This window comes from Patella vulgata, chromosome 3, assembly GCF_932274485.2.
Source record: "Patella vulgata chromosome 3, xgPatVulg1.2, whole genome shotgun sequence".
NCBI lineage: Eukaryota > Metazoa > Mollusca > Gastropoda > Patellidae > Patella > Patella vulgata.
In genome coordinates this window covers 14,468,915-14,486,966 of record NC_065881.2, presented here as the reverse complement: position 1 = coordinate 14,486,966, position 18,052 = coordinate 14,468,915, and the positions used below count along the sequence as shown (strand labels likewise).

At 37.4% G+C, this 18,052-nt stretch overlaps 1 protein-coding gene across 1 annotated transcript; it reads left to right on the top strand.

Moving 5' to 3' along the window:
• Positions 1-12,010: 12,010 nt before the first annotated feature.
• On the top strand, positions 12,011-12,971 carry LOC126815306 (NXPE family member 1). Its single transcript, XM_050540876.2, has one exon. The coding sequence runs from the start codon at positions 12,057-12,059 to the stop codon at positions 12,969-12,971; it is 915 nt and encodes a 304-aa protein (XP_050396833.2). The 5' UTR covers positions 12,011-12,056.
• Positions 12,972-18,052: the final 5,081 nt, after the last annotated feature.

Below are 18,052 nucleotides of genomic sequence, written 5' to 3'. Positions count from 1 at the left end.
AAAACAGGAGTTTTACCGTAACAAAGTAATCACGATTACTCGTTATAAATTGTTATTACATGTAACGGGTGGAGTGGGGGTCCGGCCAAATCGCGACGAATAACTTCTTAGTTAGTCATATTGTAAGTGTAACTGTATTTTCTTTATTTGACATTCTGCCAATTGAGAAACCATTTGAGTAATAAATACAGGTTTTTGAATGGACTGAAGCTACATGTAAAATCAAAAATACATCGACATCTCTTTTCAAAATTTGTAATTACTACTACTGACAATTAACAATAAAAGTCATATTGTTGTTAAAGGGGCGTCGTCAATCGGTTTCTTTTGATGTTACGTGTCAATTTTCATTATGGAACTTTGATTGGAGTATGCATCCGCCAGACTCTTTGGTGCCGAAATGAAAAAGTCAGCAAGGTATTATCGGACTAATACGTATCCATGGTATTCAGCAATCGTTCAAGCAAAAATTTCTGAGGGCAAATATCAATCAAGACATAACGTGCTTCGGTAATTTAGAGATCCAGTCTTTATAGTGTCTAACGTCTACATTTTACATCATAAGGTCTGTCATTGAGTCAAGTGGCGTATCTTCGATCCCATGCTTGTAAGTGACGAGCAGTAAGGTTGACTGTCCATCCTCGTGGGTTTTCTCCGTTTTCTCTGGTTTTCTCCAGGTGATAAATTTTGAAATAAGATTATACCATGTCTATGAAATGGCCTAGTGTGTATCTCTACACCGCACTTCCCTTTAATATTAAATATTTCTGTTATTTTGCAGGTGTGTTTCAACTACGTTGCTATGACAATGCTTTTCCATACAGGTAAAAAAATTTTATATGCTTTTATTGGGAGCCACGGTGGCTAAGTGGGTAAGACGCTGGCTCACTACTTGGAGGTCGCGTGTTCGATTCCTGCATTGGCAGAGAAAGTTAATCGGGGTTTCCCGACGTGGTTTCAAGTTGTCAGTGGTGCAGGACGGAGGGCCTGACAAGGACAGCTGTTTAGTCGATCGGGTGGGACGAAAAACCTATGGCCTGTGTATACATTGACGTGCACGTAAAAGATGCCTTGGCAGTTGGCATTCGATATAAGAGTAGGCCATAGTGGCGTATTCTTGTTTTCATTAGCCCGGTTACAGCAGAACGTTAAACCCCATTTCATTTCATTTCTATTTTTTTTTCTTTTTATTGTGACTGGACCCTGGAATCAATTTCTTAATACAAATGAAGGAAAGCCCCGTGGAAATGATATGAAATGAAATGAACTGTGGTTTAACGTCCTATTGTTGAAGCTTACGTGGTTGTTATTTCTCGCAATGTCTATGGGAGTTTGTCTTGTTAATAGGTTTTGTCATGTGTTACATAATCACAGATGTTATAGACGCTTCCTGCCACTTTGACACATGGAAGTGATTTTAATATCAACATATATCAACCTGTCCGACCCCTGGAGTTCTTGGTAGCCTTTCTTATGTGATTATGTAATCTTAACTTGTTGTTGGCATGTTTTATTTAAACTTTCTTTGTCTGATTAGCATGTATCGAATGTTAAACCTGATATGATATATGATACATTAGCCAGATGCCTAATAAGATCCTTTGTTTGGAAGGGTTTATAAACCCAGATAACAAACGAATCGACAGTCATGTCCGGCCAGGACACGAGTCGGAGGCTAGGCGAGGGCGTCTAGAAATTAACTCCAGGCACCACGCAGGTCTGGAGTTAAGATCGGACAACGGCCATGTAATGTAAGTTAGTTGGGAGTTGGCTCCCTCAACACAAGCTAATTACGAAGTCTTAAGTTTTGTACATAATATGTTAGAAGAAGAATAAAAGTATTATAAGATGTTAAACTAGTCTTGTCATCTGAACATGATATAAAGAAGCAATCTTGCACACGTGTCAGCAGATTTGTCTTTGTCAATCGGTTTGTCTTCAGGTTTGTCTTATCAGCAAGTTTGTCGTGTCAGCAGGTCTGTCTTATCAACAGGGTTGTCTTATCAGCAGGCTTGTCTTATCCGTTTTACGTGTAGTGCGGTTCTCCCACACTTATTAATATACTAAGCTAGTATCTATTTTCCATTGCCGTCATGTTGCTAAAACATGTTCTAGCGATCTCTATATTAAGGAGTCAGACCACCATTAAATGTCACCATCTTAGTTTTAGTTGGTTTTGTTGATTTTGTGGTCAAGAATTAATGAAGAGGGTTTGAATTAACGTTTTCTGCCAGTTTTTGGCAAATATTCATGATCTAGTGGAGGAAGGATAACGGTGTTATCAGGTTGGATACGGTGATATGTACGGCGAATAGTTACATGTTTGTGTATCTCAAAACTTTGCCGGCCAACCTCATACAAATTTTGGTGCAGAGACATGACCATTCGTTTCTTTGTAGCGAAAAGCATTCACCCCAACGAAAATTTTGGGGAAAAGTTGGATACGGGCAAAGAAACAGTCTAATTAACATTGAAGTGAATGGAGGAATTAATGGTGGTCTGACGCCATTACACAGAGTTATATCCCCTGAAAATTGCTGAGAGATTCTGCGATAGTTTGCATGATATTTGCGTTTTATATAAAATAAAATTAATTCATGCATTTTATTCACAAAAAAAGCATAAATATTATCGAGCACATAACAAAGGTAAACGCTAGTATTAATGATGGTACAAAATGACACGTTTACAGAATTTGTATCGGAGATTTAAAGATACGTTATGTAAGATTTAGATAAAGAGCTAGCCATTCTTGCTATAATACTTCGAAAATAGATAATGTAAAATGAATAATTTGAAAATTTCATTCAAATTACTCTATTACGAACGAAGATATTGACAACACTGCAATAATTTCAACCACCGTACTGGTTGTTCGAAGCTAAGTATGGCTCCTCCATTTTTAGCTCTAATGAAAATATGGCTGAAGTGTTCTAATCTATTTAATATCGGAGAAATCCGATGCCATCGAGAGCTGATTATGGCCTGGATAAGTTAATTATTTAGAAAACATTTCAGGCCAAAAGAAAGACCTGAAATAGGCAGATTTAGCTCTTGCATAATGTATGTTTAAGTCTAAAAATTATGCCCCTCCCACCCTTTTTTACTTTGTGTAGAGTGGACGTCAAATAGCACCTCTCCTTGATTATATATTTCCAGGGACCAACCTTAGGTTTATGTTTTTAATGCTAGTGATGTTCGCATGCTTGACGATCTATTTGTTGAGAAGACCCGATACTTACAGAATAGATATAGAAACAAGGTTAGTTTACTTCAAAAAGAAGAGAGAGAGAGAGCGGGGGGGGGGGAGATGGGGTTTAACGTCCACTTCAAAATGGAGAGAGAGAGAGAGAGAGGGGGAGATGGGGTTTAAATACAAAATATGCACATAAAACATTACAGATGACCCTGTTAAGTGGGTTTATGTTAGCCTTGCCGTGGTCTCTAGGCAACAGATTTCTGCAGAAAAAGGAGAAAATATTGAGAGTTATTATAAGGAGTTTGTTTTATCAATGGCGGCGGGGAAAACAAACAATTTGAACAATTGTAATTTATAAAGAACAATAAAAAAATATCACTCATGAGTGTTATGCGCAATGGATATAAAATGAGACAATGAATGACACAATCTAACTCTGATGACGTACGCACAGAAGATCATACTCCTTAACGTTCTGTTCAAGGTCTAATGTCTAACACAATTGAGGATGAACAAATAGGATTTGATGTCAATGATCAAATAATGGAATGAATACTATTGACAAATCGAGCACAACAATGAATTATTGACATCGTTACTCAATATAACATAATTGGGTATTGTTTCTTTTAGGACTAAAAATGAAATAGGAAATAACTGACAATCATGATACTTTAACAAACATGTGCAATTCCATTCCCAAGAACCAAAGCCCTATATAGGGAATGTTACGACAACTCATTTCCAGGCGCCATTTTGGATCCCAATTATGACGCCATAAAAGCTATGACGTCATGGCTTCATACATACAGGTGGTTTACATACCAAAATTTTTTTTATTTCTTGCAGTATTAGGCGTTGAGGGATAACGGTTTACCCTAAACAAAATGCAAAAGAAACCAATGCAGTTTTGTTCAGTGATAAATATATCATACAAAATCATACTCAAAATGTGGGAACTTTCTGAGAGCGATATCTCGTAATCAGTGTGTTTTACTATTTACTGGTGGGATTATAAATGATTTCTTTTTTAAAATTACCCAAACACAGAGTGGTTATGCAAGCGAAATGTGCCGAAGAATCGAATTTGACAAACATCAGTTAAAAAAAACTATTTTTTATATGGTGCCGGGTGTTTCTTTCATAATGGCCGCCAAATTTGGTAATATTATTATTATTATTATTATTATTACAGCATATTTATAGCGCGCCCTTTCATAAAACATGTTCAGGGGCACTTTACAAAGTGACAATGTAATCATAAACAAGCCAACAGTGAAATCCTCAAATATATCGATGACACATATTAATTAATCGCACATCTATTTTTTTCAGAAGTATCAGGCAATCAAACTGATTATCAACTATACACTAAGTTTCATCACTCTCTATCAGATAGAATCAAAGTTATCTTGTCCCAAAGCATCGACCAAGGAAATTGCTTATCTCTGCTTAGCTTTAGCTCGATATGTTAATCATTGAACTCCGTCAAAACGAACATCTACATCAAGTTTAAACATACTACCTCAATTAGAAGCAGAGTTGTTATGTTCCAAAGTCTTGACCAATCCAAATGCTTACATGTATTGCTCCTTAGCCTAAGCAGAAAATTCTCATCATCGAACTTAGTCAAGGTATTGATGTAATGAAACTATACACCAAGTTTCATCACTCTCACTTAATTAGAACTAAAGTTATCGTGTCCCAAAGCATCAACGAATCAAATTACTTATCCCTGCTTACCTAAGCAGAAAATGCTCATCTTCGCACTCCATCAAAACATTGACCTCATCAACCCCTACACCAAGTTTGTACATTCTAGCTCAATTAGATGGAGAGTCATTGTGTTCCAAATTCTCAGCCAATCAAATTGATTATTGCTCTGCTTACCCTGAGCAGAAAATGCTCACCATCGAACTTAGTCAAGGTATTGATGTAATGAAACTATACACCAAGTTTTTTCACTCTTACTTAATTGGAACTAAAGTTATCGTGTCCCAAAGCATCAACCAATCAAATTGATTATCTCTACTTACTCTAAGCAGAAAATGCTCATCTTCGAACTCCGTCGGGGCATTGACCTAATCAACACGTACACCAAGTTTGAACATTCTAGGTCAGTTAGAAGGAGAGTTATTGTGTCCCAAAAAGTGTGACGGACAGACATCCGTCCGAACCCATGTTAATAGTCCCCTGCTTTCTTCGAAAGGCGGGGGACAATAAACAACAAGATTATGGATATGTTAACGATTGTATACAGAGTCAGTTAAAAGCCTCATTAAATAAATGTGTTTTAAGTTGTTTTTTTTAAAGGATATAGAGATGTACAACATCTTAAACTAAATGGCCGATTAATCCATAAAACAGGTGCTTGATAACTAAAAGGGTGCTGACCATAAGAGACTAGTTGAACAGTTTTGGGCTTTAAAAGTAGTTTATCTGATGTACGTAATGTTCGGCCAATAGAGACTTTTGGCAAGCGTAAATTTCTGGTCCGTATGGCGTATCCGTATGGATTTTGCGTGTGACGTCATCAATGTGTGTGCATTTCTCATACGTGATACGTCACACGGATACGGCAACACGTATCGAACAGCTTTCATACGGAAAAGGTCCGTATATCATTGTCGTGTCCTTTTAACGTCTTTTTTGCTACTTTTAGACGCTGAAATGTTGTATCGTAGCGTTTTTATGAATCTGTGTGCATTCCAGAACACGAAGGTGTATATTTGATGTGATTTGAACCATGATGGTTGATCTACGTGCTAAATTTAGGTAACGGAACCTTGCAATTCTGTAAATGATTTTATTCTGTGGTAAAGGGGTATAAACTTTCTGAAATGATACATAAGTGAAACCAAAAATTGCAGTCGAGTCGAAGATTTTTAATAAGATTCGACATTATTTTTTTTAATAGCTCAGCGACTGTCGGGCGACTTTATTCCCCCCGGGAAATTGTCGGCTCTAATAGGCACTTGACTAGTACTGATGGTGATCTTGGTAGATATCTGCCATCATGCTGTTATAGAACTAAGCTCAGTTGATCGACGCACACGTACGCGACGCGAAAATCTGCCAAAACTCTAAAACTTCATTGACGCAACGTATCACGTATACGATACGAATACGTGATACGGATGGGAAAATTCCGCTTGCCAAAAGTCTCTATTATATCGTGGTTATGTACGCGATATGTGCGGAAATGGAATTTGACAAACATCAATTAAAGAAATGTATTTTTCATGTGGTGCCGGGCATTTCTTTTAAAATGGCTGCCGAATTTGGCAATATAAGGCCATTTAACAAAAAACCCATAAATTTGGTATAATAAAAGGGCATCTATTAAGATACGTAAGGTCCCAAATATTAGCGATTTAGCTCCTTTAAAAGCGAATGCAAGTTAAATATGTTTAATAGCACTTTTATCTAGTGTATCTTTTATTTTGATTTTTCTTATAGAATAAGGCTATATAGCAATTATGTGCGCTTTTTGTTGTATAATACTAATAATAGTATGTTCAGCTATACTTCTCGTTTAAAAAATGTATGTTTTATCTCCTATAGACACTTATTCGCTGAAATCTATGACATCCAACAATATAATAGGGCATATAAAAAGATAATGAGTTGGTAGAGTTACTTGGGACCCAAGATTGCGTCTTTGTACACTTGACGTCATATTTTCATGACGTCATATGAAAGTTCTGGCTTCACAGTTGTCGCAACTTTATCTATATACGGCTTTGGTCGTACGTTACTTTTGACGTCATTTCTGGATTCCTTGGTATCACTTTCCTATATGTTGATAATATATTTCTAGGCTGTAAAATTGGTATTTTTGAAGTTATAAATGGTTTTCATTTTCATTATGTTGACCCAGGGGGTGAAAAGTTCAAAGTGCTGTAAAAATATTTGCTCAATTATCTATAGGCTGGTTGGAGAAGGTGACAAATCCAGCTTTGTGGGAAAAAATTCCTACCCAAATGATTTCTTCATTTTCTGAAACAACTATTTCCCTAGTGTTCCAGAAAAATTTTCCCCGCGGATCGGAGTTGAGCAAACTTTTTTACAGCACTTTGAACTTTTCACCCCCTGTGTCAACATAATGAAAATGAAAACCATTTATAACTTCAAAAATATCAATTTTACAGTCTAGAAATGTATTATCAACATAAAGGAAAGTGATACCAAGGAATCCAGAAATGACGTCAAAAGTAACGTACGACCAAAGCCGTATAATATTATAGATAAAGTTGCGACAATTGTGAAGCCAGAAATTTCATATGACGTCATGAAAATATGACCTCAAGTGTAGTTAGACGCCATCTTGGGTCCCAAGTATTTGTACCTACTATCTATTTTATTGTTGTGTCGAAGTTTGCTTCCCCCGACAAGTATGTATATAGATATGTCAGAATACATTTTTTAAACGAAAAGTATAGCTGAACAAACTATTATTATTATTATTATACAGAAAGCGCACATTATTGTTATAAGAATAGTCTAATTCATAAGAAAGTGAAATAAAAGATACACCAAATAAAAGCGCAATTAAATTGCATACGCTTTTAAAAATCAGATTTTTTGTGCAGACGGGTAAAGTGAAAAATGAAAATTTAAATAGTAATTTGGGAGATACAACCTTTTTGCCTTCTAGCCGGCAAAATAAATGCCTGAAATTCCATGATTTTTGGTCTGGAGTCATTCCGGATTGTGTGTCAGTTTTCAGTCATCAATCATTAATTGTATCATCAATTTTTCGAAAATAGAAATTTCTTTAAATTGACTAATGGATAAAACATTTAAAATCAGTGTAACTTAAAATCAGTGTAAAATCAGTGTAATTCAAATAAAAGGTGTCTAGCGTGACATGTGTTTCGGGCATATGTTTCATCAGTGAAATTTGATACGAGATATCGCTCTCCGAAACTTTCTGGTTTCTTTTGCAATTTTTTTGGGGTAAGACGTTATCACTCCCCGCCCATGGGTAAATAATAATAATAATCTAATATATAAACCGCAAAAATTTAACAGATACAAATAATGTACATGTTATTCCACAGGTAGACAGATATTGAAGGGGCCCAGTGAAGGACTCTTTTGGCTATTTGCGCCCCATTTCCAATGAAATAATCATGTTGTTCTGATGCTCAACTAGTATCAAATATATATCGTGTCTGAGATTTGTTACAAATCGCCTCGAACATGTTCCACACATCTCAATTTTTATCAGCTTTTTTTTCAATCTATAAAAGCCTATATACATTCCTACAAAATTTTGTGTTTAGTTGTTTAGTCAAGTGAAACAAGAAAACGCATAGGCTAAATGAAACAATAGAACAAGTATACCTTTATAATGTCGACAAATATGTAAAAATAAGATACTTCTAAGATATGATTCAACCGAAAAGTCCTATATATGCAACATAGATATATAATATCTACATTCAAGTTAAACGAACTGCATCCAATCATTTTAAATACCGGTATAGCGTCGAGCTGAATAAAGGATATGATTTATTGTCATTAAAGGATCTATGGGTGGTTGGTAAACAATGTGTAACTAAAAACTATGATATTATTTTTATTGCCAACATTTCAATGCACCTAAAATGAATTATCGCTGCCCTTTTATTACCAAATTAATGTTGTTTTTTTCATTTTAATTTTTATTTTTTAAAATGATATTCTTTTACCAAATTTGGCAGTCATATTGAAAGAAATGCCCGCCACCAAATGACAAATACATTTTTTTTATTGATGTTTGTCAAATTCGATTTTTCTCACACATTTCGCTTGCATAACCACTCTCCGAAAATTCCTGAAGAACACCAAATTGAATTCTGTTAATCATGTCATTTTGGCCGAATTTGAGTATGATTTCGTCTGACATATTTATCATTGAACCAAACTGCATTGGTTACTTTTGCAATTTGTTTATGATGAACTGTAGCCCGTAAAACGTTATACCAAGAAAAAAATAAAACGTTTTGTTAAGTAAAGCTATATGACGCCATGACGTCATAGTTTTTATGGCGTTATAGTTGGGACACCAAAATGGCGCCTGTAAATGAGTTGTCGTAACTTTCCCTATACAGGGCTTTGCGTACGACGTCACCGTGACGTCAGAATAAAAAATGGCGGAACTATGACGTCACTGTGATGTCAAAATTCAAGATCGTTGACCACTTGATTGATTAGACGGATTTTGTTTTCAGTGTTGGCCAGAAACTGGGCTTGACTATAGATAACTGTGGTGTCCGATTTCAGAGAAATGTCACTGCTCCTATATTTAGACGTAGCAGCTCGGCGCTCGTGCTCATGATCCTTAATATTTGGTTCATAGACGCTGAACACGACGATTGGCGAGGGACCTGAAGCCAGGTGTTAAAGTTCAAGGCACGACAGTGCGAGTGCAACCAGAAGTTATTTTCCAAAGATGTATTACGGTGGCACAGCGCACAGGTACAGATATTCAACAGTTCTTCAAATATGAGTTGAGTGCCTTCCCGTCCTCACTGTTTGCAGGAGCTTTCATGCGACATGTAACCAAGTCCGATCTCGCTGAGCATTTGCTCAAGAACGTTTCACCCGTTTCGAACACTTCGCTCGCCAGTGAAATAACTGTCATTGATGGAGGTCTGCTAATCAACTTTGTAAGGTGGAATAAGGGTACGAATATCTCCAACATCTTAGAAAACTATCGGTCATTTGTAAAAAGATTTCCCTCGCCAATAGTCGTGTTCGACAGCTATGAACCAAATACGACAATTTGGTGAGGGAAATCTGGTTGTTTCGGATTCGGTAAATTGGGACTTCTTAAACATACGAACAGTGACATCTTTCAGGAAGCTAGCAAGACAATAGCTTCACCTGGAAGTTCCCAGTTCGAAGTATCTGAAGCTGGGGAAAGGTTATTCTGTGCAATGTCAATGTATGGTCACAAAAATGAGATATCTCCGACTAAAGTCCGGTACCTAAGGTACAAAGCTATGATCGCTGAAAACATTTCCATTCAAATCAATAGACTTCACTCAACAGCTGCTGCGGCCGAGCAGCATGCTCACCGCATTCATGTTCAGGTTAGAATTTGGGATGAACTAGACAATGGCGTCGATCCTGTGAATTGGGGTTGGCAAGTGATAGAGAATAGATACGTTCCCATCGCGACTGTTCTTCCATCAGCACCAGACAACGTTCTGAATTTCATCTGGTGTAAATGTAAATCGTTGAAACAACAATGCTCGTCATGTTCTTGTACACAGAATGGTTTGAAATGTGTTGAAGCGTGTGGAGGATGCCACGGGGAGGGTTGTCTCAATAGCGAACAAATCAGCATTGATTTAGAAGATGAAATTTGTACGGGGTAGAACAAATGATCCGAATGAATATTTTATTCCTCTTGTCTATTTGCTTGCTTTATTCACAACACGTCTCTGCCATTTTGAATTTTGACATCACAGTGGCGTCATAGTTCCGCCATTTTGTATTCTGACGTCACGGTGACGTCGTACATTACTATTGACGTCATTTCTGGATTCCTTGGTATCACTTTCCTATGTTGATAATATATTTCTAGGCTGTAAAATTGATATTCTTGAAGTTATAAATTGTTTTCAGTTTCATTATGTTGACCCAGGGTGTCAAAATTTCAAAATGCTGTAAAAAAATTTTGCTCAACTCCGATCGGCGGGGAAAATTTTTCTGGAACACTAGGGAAAAAGTTGTTTCAGAAAATGAAGAAATCATTTGGGTAGGAATTTCTTCCCGCAAATTTTCTACCCCGACCAGACTACTAGGCTATATATAAATACGGCTTTGCCAAGAACCACGCACTGACGTCACATATTTCTACCGACCATGCGTTTTCGATCACTCGAACACAATAGTCACTTTAAATGAAAAATGCACAAAAACGGGACAATATCTGAATAATGACAATTGTCAACTTATTCTTGGATATCTTATGCACAAATTAACATAACTTTGACATTATGATTATTAATATTTACCTGCAGAAAAAGGAGAAAATATTGAGAGTCATTATAAGGAGTTTATTTTATCAATGGCGGCGGGGAAAACAACAATCTTTCAGCTATTGACTTTCATCGAAAAATGGTATTTTTAACCAATGAGAAATAAGCTTACAAAAGTCAGCTGATAATAATGATTGTTATCTCCCCTTAACCACTAATGATATAAATCTTGCTTCAGACCACTGTTTAAACTATATGAATTAAAGCAGAATGTAATACAATTCAAAAATGAAAAATTTAGGTGGATATCCCTGCTTACCATTATACATATAGTTTCTATTTGTCTATAACTCTCACACATACAATCCATTCTATAAAACTAGGTTATTTCGGGATTAACATAAGGTTCAATGTTATTTCAATAATGCGCTTGCGTGTATGGGTCTTTAGCATGGGATCGATTTTGTTTTATATCACACGAAAGACCAGATGTGTTTCTTTACCATACGCTCCGCCGTGTACCACTGGCAAGGGCAAATCTTGAGAAACTTTCTTGGTCACCACCGGGACCGAACCCGACACCTCCAGGTTCGTGGGCCTGAGATCTCGTGACCAGCATGCTAGCAAGGGACAACTTATAGTCGTTCGTATGGGACGACAAACCGAGGCCTCGTATAAGATCCTTTGACAGTAAGAATTCAATATACGAGTAGGTCGTAGTGGCAAAATTCCCCTCAAAGCACACTGTATGGATTAGTCCAACTTCGGTAGAACAGTACAGGTTAAAACCCATTTTATTTCATGTCTTTTAATTATATTGTTTCAGATTTACCAATCAGATAATACATCTCAAACACTGGACACCCAAACCCGAGGACAAAATGGAGGTGGACATTTTCGAAGATATTTTGCCACCTACTACAATTAAACAACCAAAACCCAAACCAACTTTACATCCAAAATCCAAACCAAAACCCCCAACTATCTACCTCTCCCTCAAACCCATGCATTGTGTGGTCCATGGTATGAGGCAGCAATGTGTTGGACCATTCCATAAAAATCTAATAGGGGTGAACCAATGTCAGACTCCACTCTGTGTCTGCTTTCCACAAGAATTAGTTCTCATTCCTCCAAAGCCAATGGAGGATCCGAATTTTCCGCCAAAGAATGAAATGTTGCCAGTGGAACAGGAGATGTTGCATGATGAAGAATTTGTCGATATTTTAACGGCAGCGAATCTAAATCACTCCACACTTACTTTACTGAATCCTAAAACGCAGTATAATGTAGGTGACGTCATTACTGTGCGGATTAATATGGTGGATGGATATGGTAAGCAAAGGGTTGTCGGTGGTGATGACGTCAGAGTCCGTATGAAAGGAATCAACAACGTTCATCTGGCGAGTGGAAATGTCATGGATTTAAACAACGGAAGTTATACGGTGACTTTAAAAGCATTGTGGTCTGGAAAGGTTACGATAGAAGCCACCTTACCCTACACGAGAGAAGCGATAGCTACCATGTTTAAATGGCGACGGCAATACAGGACATTGTTTTATTATTATGGCCATTTTGTAAAAGGAACTCTAAGTGAATACACAATGTGTTCTCCGTACCCTACTATCCAGGGGTATCCTAGTATTTGTAACCTTACGTCAATGAATTACAACTATCCCTGGTTCTGTGGTCAACCAATCAATCCACTGCTTTCATGTGACGATTTTAAACTAGCCAATGATTTTGATTATACTCAGATACCCGTCACGCCAGCCCAGTTTATTACCTTCGACAGGTGAGGTATAATAGAGACTGTAGGTAACCTGCTCTAAATGACGTAATGCGTAAGCCACACCAATAAGTTACACTTGGAAAACCTCAGCTGATCCCAGTACCCTACATCTAGCCTCGGCTGTATGACGAAGTCCGCCATTGGAACTACTTTCAATTTCCCGGATTACCCAACGTTGTTGCCCATGGCGACGCCTTTGAAGAATGTTTTATCATACAAATATTTCAAAGTTTAAAGCTTGTTTTTCTTTCAATTTTATCCGATTTTCTTCAAACAAGGACAACTTTGCCCTGAAAATTCTAACACGCTTCGAACGACGCAATTTTGATAACTTTTTTTTAAAAGCGGCAAGTTTTCCGATTTTCTTCAAACAAGGACAACTTTGCCCTGAAAATTCTAACACGCTTCGAACGACGCAATTTTGATAACTTTTTTTTAAAAGCGGCAAGTTTTCCTAATAAGTAAACCGGTGCGGCATCGCAATTGTATGGGCGTAGGTACATATCACTTACCGTCATACAACCGAGGATAGATGTAGAGTAACGGAATCTTCCGAGGTTTGCCGAATACCCTAAGTTACTCGTTTTTCTGACGTGACGTAGGAACAAGCATGACGTCATTTATAACATGTTAACCAGTCTATGTATAATTAATTGTTATTGAAGATACATTATGTAAGATTCAGGTAAAGAGCCGCCCTTTCTCCCTATAATAGTTCGAAAACAGATAACGAAAAATGTATGTCAAATTACTTGTTTCTGTGAGAAGTTATCAGGACTTGAAGGAATCAGTATAGTCCCAACTGTCAAGTACCATTTTTGCGATAATACACGAAGTCTCGATTATCCATTTTTAAATTAAATTATTAAATGGCGATAATGTTTCAATGCATTGAAAATCGCATCAACCCGATGATCTAATTAATAACAAATATAACACTTTAAGCCGAAATAGTGGTCTTGATCGCCATTTTATTAAGAGCTAAATCTGCCTATTGCAGGTCTTTTGTCTAGCTTCATATTTTATATAAATTATTATTTAGACATTTATTCACATGCCAAGCCCATAACCAACTCTCTAGGTCCTCGGATGGCAGAGATCTAAATGGATTATAAATTTAAGTGGATAATCGAGAATTAGTCACGATTGTCAAGTACCACTACCACGATAATAAACAATCTTCGCTACGCCTTCAAACGGTCATTTCGGATGGGACGAAAAACCGAGGTCCGGTGTACACATTGGCGTGCACGTAAAAGATCCCTTGGCAGTTGGAATTCTATATAAGAGTAGGCCGTAGTGCCGCTGTCCGGGCAAAATTTCCCTCATAGCACACTGTATGGCGTATGCCCGTCTTCATTAGCCCAGGTTAGGAGCATAACAGTAGGACGTTAAACTCCATTTCATTTCATTTCATTTCAAACGGTCATAAATCCACTCAGAATAAAGTAATTTGAATGAAATTTTCAATATAATCATTTAACATTAACAATTTTTGGACCAGGAACTGGTCGCTAACCGCCACCCATCTTGTTCTTGTTCGTCTTCTTGGGGTGACGCCCTTCGAAAGAGCCTAAGGCTCCGTCAATTAATGTCCGATCGACATGAAAATTGGCACGCTTCTTCTTTGAACAATTCTGCATCGATTTGGTGAATTGAATTTTGAAATTTCATCCCGGTCCATATTAAGATCGTACTTGTTAAACTATTATAGCACGAACGGGCGGCTCTTTATCTAAATCTTACATAATGCATCTTTAATATAACTATTATAGCAAGAACGGACGACTCTTATCTAAATCTTACATAATGCATCTTGAAAAGATGTAAACAAACTACATGTAATTGTAGACTTTCATTAAAAAAAATTTATTTTCATATTTTACAGACTCACGACAAAAGTTAAACTGAATTCGGTTATTAAATTAGACATTTCTCCGGGTAGGTACTCATTCTTATTTTGCTGTGATCACGTTTGAACCAATCCAAACACCAACGAAGTCTTAGTCTCGGACACCCAGAACCTTGACTTTAGCTAAATATATAGTTTCATTGACCATGCGTACCAGGACAACTGAACCTGACCTTCCGTACGTTGAAGAGTAAGGGGTTCTGGATATCCGAGTCCAACAAACTCTATATTATAGAATGTAAAAATCGGTATCTTCAAATATAGCATTACAAATCATGAATATTCACCAAACCCAGTAAACATGTATTCAAACCCCTTTCTTCAATTGGACACAAAAATCGCCATGCCATAGCGGGTAAGGCGGGGAGAAAGGCTATAAAATTTGCACTAAGAATCCATGGTTTCCTGTGTCCACTTGCTTACACAACAGAATATCCGACCACCTCAAAGAGAGGGAGAGAGAGAGAGAGAGGGGGGGGGGGGGTAACGTCCACTCGACACAAACTATGTCATTTCGGGACACATGGTTCAATTTTATTTGCATGATTCCCGTGCGCGTAGGTTTTTTTACTTTGTGGGGAAACAGGGGGACCCCGAGAAAACCCAGGGGGTTGGACAGGCGGCCTACCCCTGGTCATGTACAAGCGGGGAATCGAAACAACGCCATTTGGCTCAACGACGGTCCGTATTATCTAACTTGCACGCGTTAAAACATGCGGTAATCCAACCCTCCTTGCTCAATAAACCTTGTTGCCATATTGACCTCTGATTGACGGGGATCTCTAGGGAGAGTATAAATGGGCGAAACAAGGGCACAGTAAATGGTTGGTGACAACAGCATCCGATTAACAAATCCAAGTCCGCGCTCTCGAGCCATTTCTCGTTATGATTATTTATTTGTTAAATAATATATGTTAATATAATTCCAGGTTTAGATCAACAAAAACAGGTCACGTGCAACAAACTCCCGCGTAAACAAACATGGGATATCACCATGCCAACCGGTTACTTCGAAAAAAGGGAATGGAAACTTTTAAAATGTAAAAACGATTTAACAAAGGCAGACATTATGTCGTGTCTGCGAAACACGACCGTGATATTATATGGTGATTCAACGACAAGGCAGTGGTATAAGGTGTTACAAAATGTCACGGCTTGTGAGCAAAAAACAGAAAAATGGACAAAACCAAAGTGGTACGAATATTCCAAGTGCTACCATGATAAAATGAATTTCACATTAATATGGGCTCCCCATGTGTTTCCGTTTCCAAATGGCAGAAAGGAAGTGAATGGCAAATCAAGTTTAAAACCTGCTGTGAAAACTTTGGAGGAATTGCCAACAAATGGCAAAATTGTTTTCGTTTTACATTATTTTTGTCATTACGCTCGACAACACTATACATTATTCCGAGATCAAATTCGATCTTTGAAACCAGCTCTGAGAAAAGCTTTGAGTAAAAATAAGGATTTACATGTGGCCATCAAGGCACCTCATGTGTTCTACGAAACAATGTGTCCGTCACATTTAAATGATTATCCCGGTCCAGTTTTTACAGATATATTACAAAAAGAACTGAAGGAGTTTCAGGATTCCGTGTGGTATTTAAATCTATGGGATATGAACCTTGCTATAGATAACGGACCCATACATCCACCTAATTATGTTGTTTGGCAATACCTTAAAATGTTATTCGGTTTTACGTGTAAATAAAAAAAAATATAATATTTATTATGAACAGATTGGGTTAGGTTGTATAGTAGTTCTTTAACATCTTACATCGTCCCTGTTTTGTCTCCCCTACCCCCCCCCCCCCCCCTCGTGTTTATTTGAAAATAAATGTATATAAATAAAATAAAAGACGTCGCCGCGATTCACCCCTACATATGTCGTATTAAATTCACCAGCATGACGCGTGAATGTCTTAGGCCTGGATTCACTTTAATTTTGGTCCCGGGCGATGGGTCCGGCGTGAATTAGGTCCTCAGGCGAAGCTGGGTATCTTGCTAGTACAGATATAAAAAGCACACAAAATCAGAATGGGTTTAATTTTATAGTTCTGTTTACAATCTCCTTGTTTAATTTTAAACAAGCATTATGCAAGAGCTAAATCTGTCCATTATATAAATAATTAATTAGACATTAATTAACTTACTAAGACCATAATCAACTCTCGATGCCATCGGGTGGCTCAGATATTAAGTAGATTTAAATACGTTTCCGGTTGATTCGGTTACCGTAAATATGGATAATTGAGACTTTGTTTATTATCGTAACAACGGTAGCAATGACAATTGAGGCTACAATGTTATTGTAACAAAGAAAACTCGGCTCAGAGTGATTATCTATTTTAGACCTATTATATCGAGAGGCGAGAACTTCATTTCAGGAGTACCACACTACACGCACTATGCACACACTACACACACTATACACATTACACAGACACACACTACACCATATTCCCGAAGCAATGACCCGCGGAATCCCTCTCTGGCCATTGCTGGATTGACTTCTGATACTTGAGCTTTTGAGGGAGTGTGTCTTATCTTCCCTTTCAATCAAATCTATCCAAAGTACAGCAACATGACAGCCCTGAGGTCTTCCCTGAAACTTTGGACAGTGATTTAAGGTATTTAAAACGGTGATGGCATTGTTAGTCTCCAAACAGTATTGTTTACATTATATCCGTTTTGATAGCCTCGTTTGTCACGCAATTAGTTTTTCTACATTATTCTGCTATGTACTGGTTAATTGGGCGTAAATTTCGTGAGTCATGACCTAACGTTATGTAAACATATTTGGTGCAATTTGGAGCTCTGGTTAAAGCCTAATGAAAATGTTACGCAGTTAGCAAATGGCTGTCAATCGGACTATTGACCAGTCATAATTTGGAACAGAAATTTGCTTCCATTACAGAAGTGTTAAGTGTGATTAGGTCTAATCAAACGAAACACTGCGAGGAGTATGACACTACACACACTATACACACACTACACACACTATACACACACTATACACACTACACGCAAAACAAACACCGATAAGACAAACCAGCGGACAAGACAAAATTACACAGACAGTGCAAAAAATAAACAACAAAAATATAATACAAGGTACACACTGTCTTATATCAGCGACAGAATAATATTTATTTATTATATACATTGTTCTAGAG

What these genes read in the sequence shown, in the direction of transcription:
- LOC126815306 (XM_050540876.2), top strand. Translation starts at nt 12,057, where the DNA reads ATGGAGGTGGACATTTTCGAAGATATTTTGCCACCTACTACAATTAAA.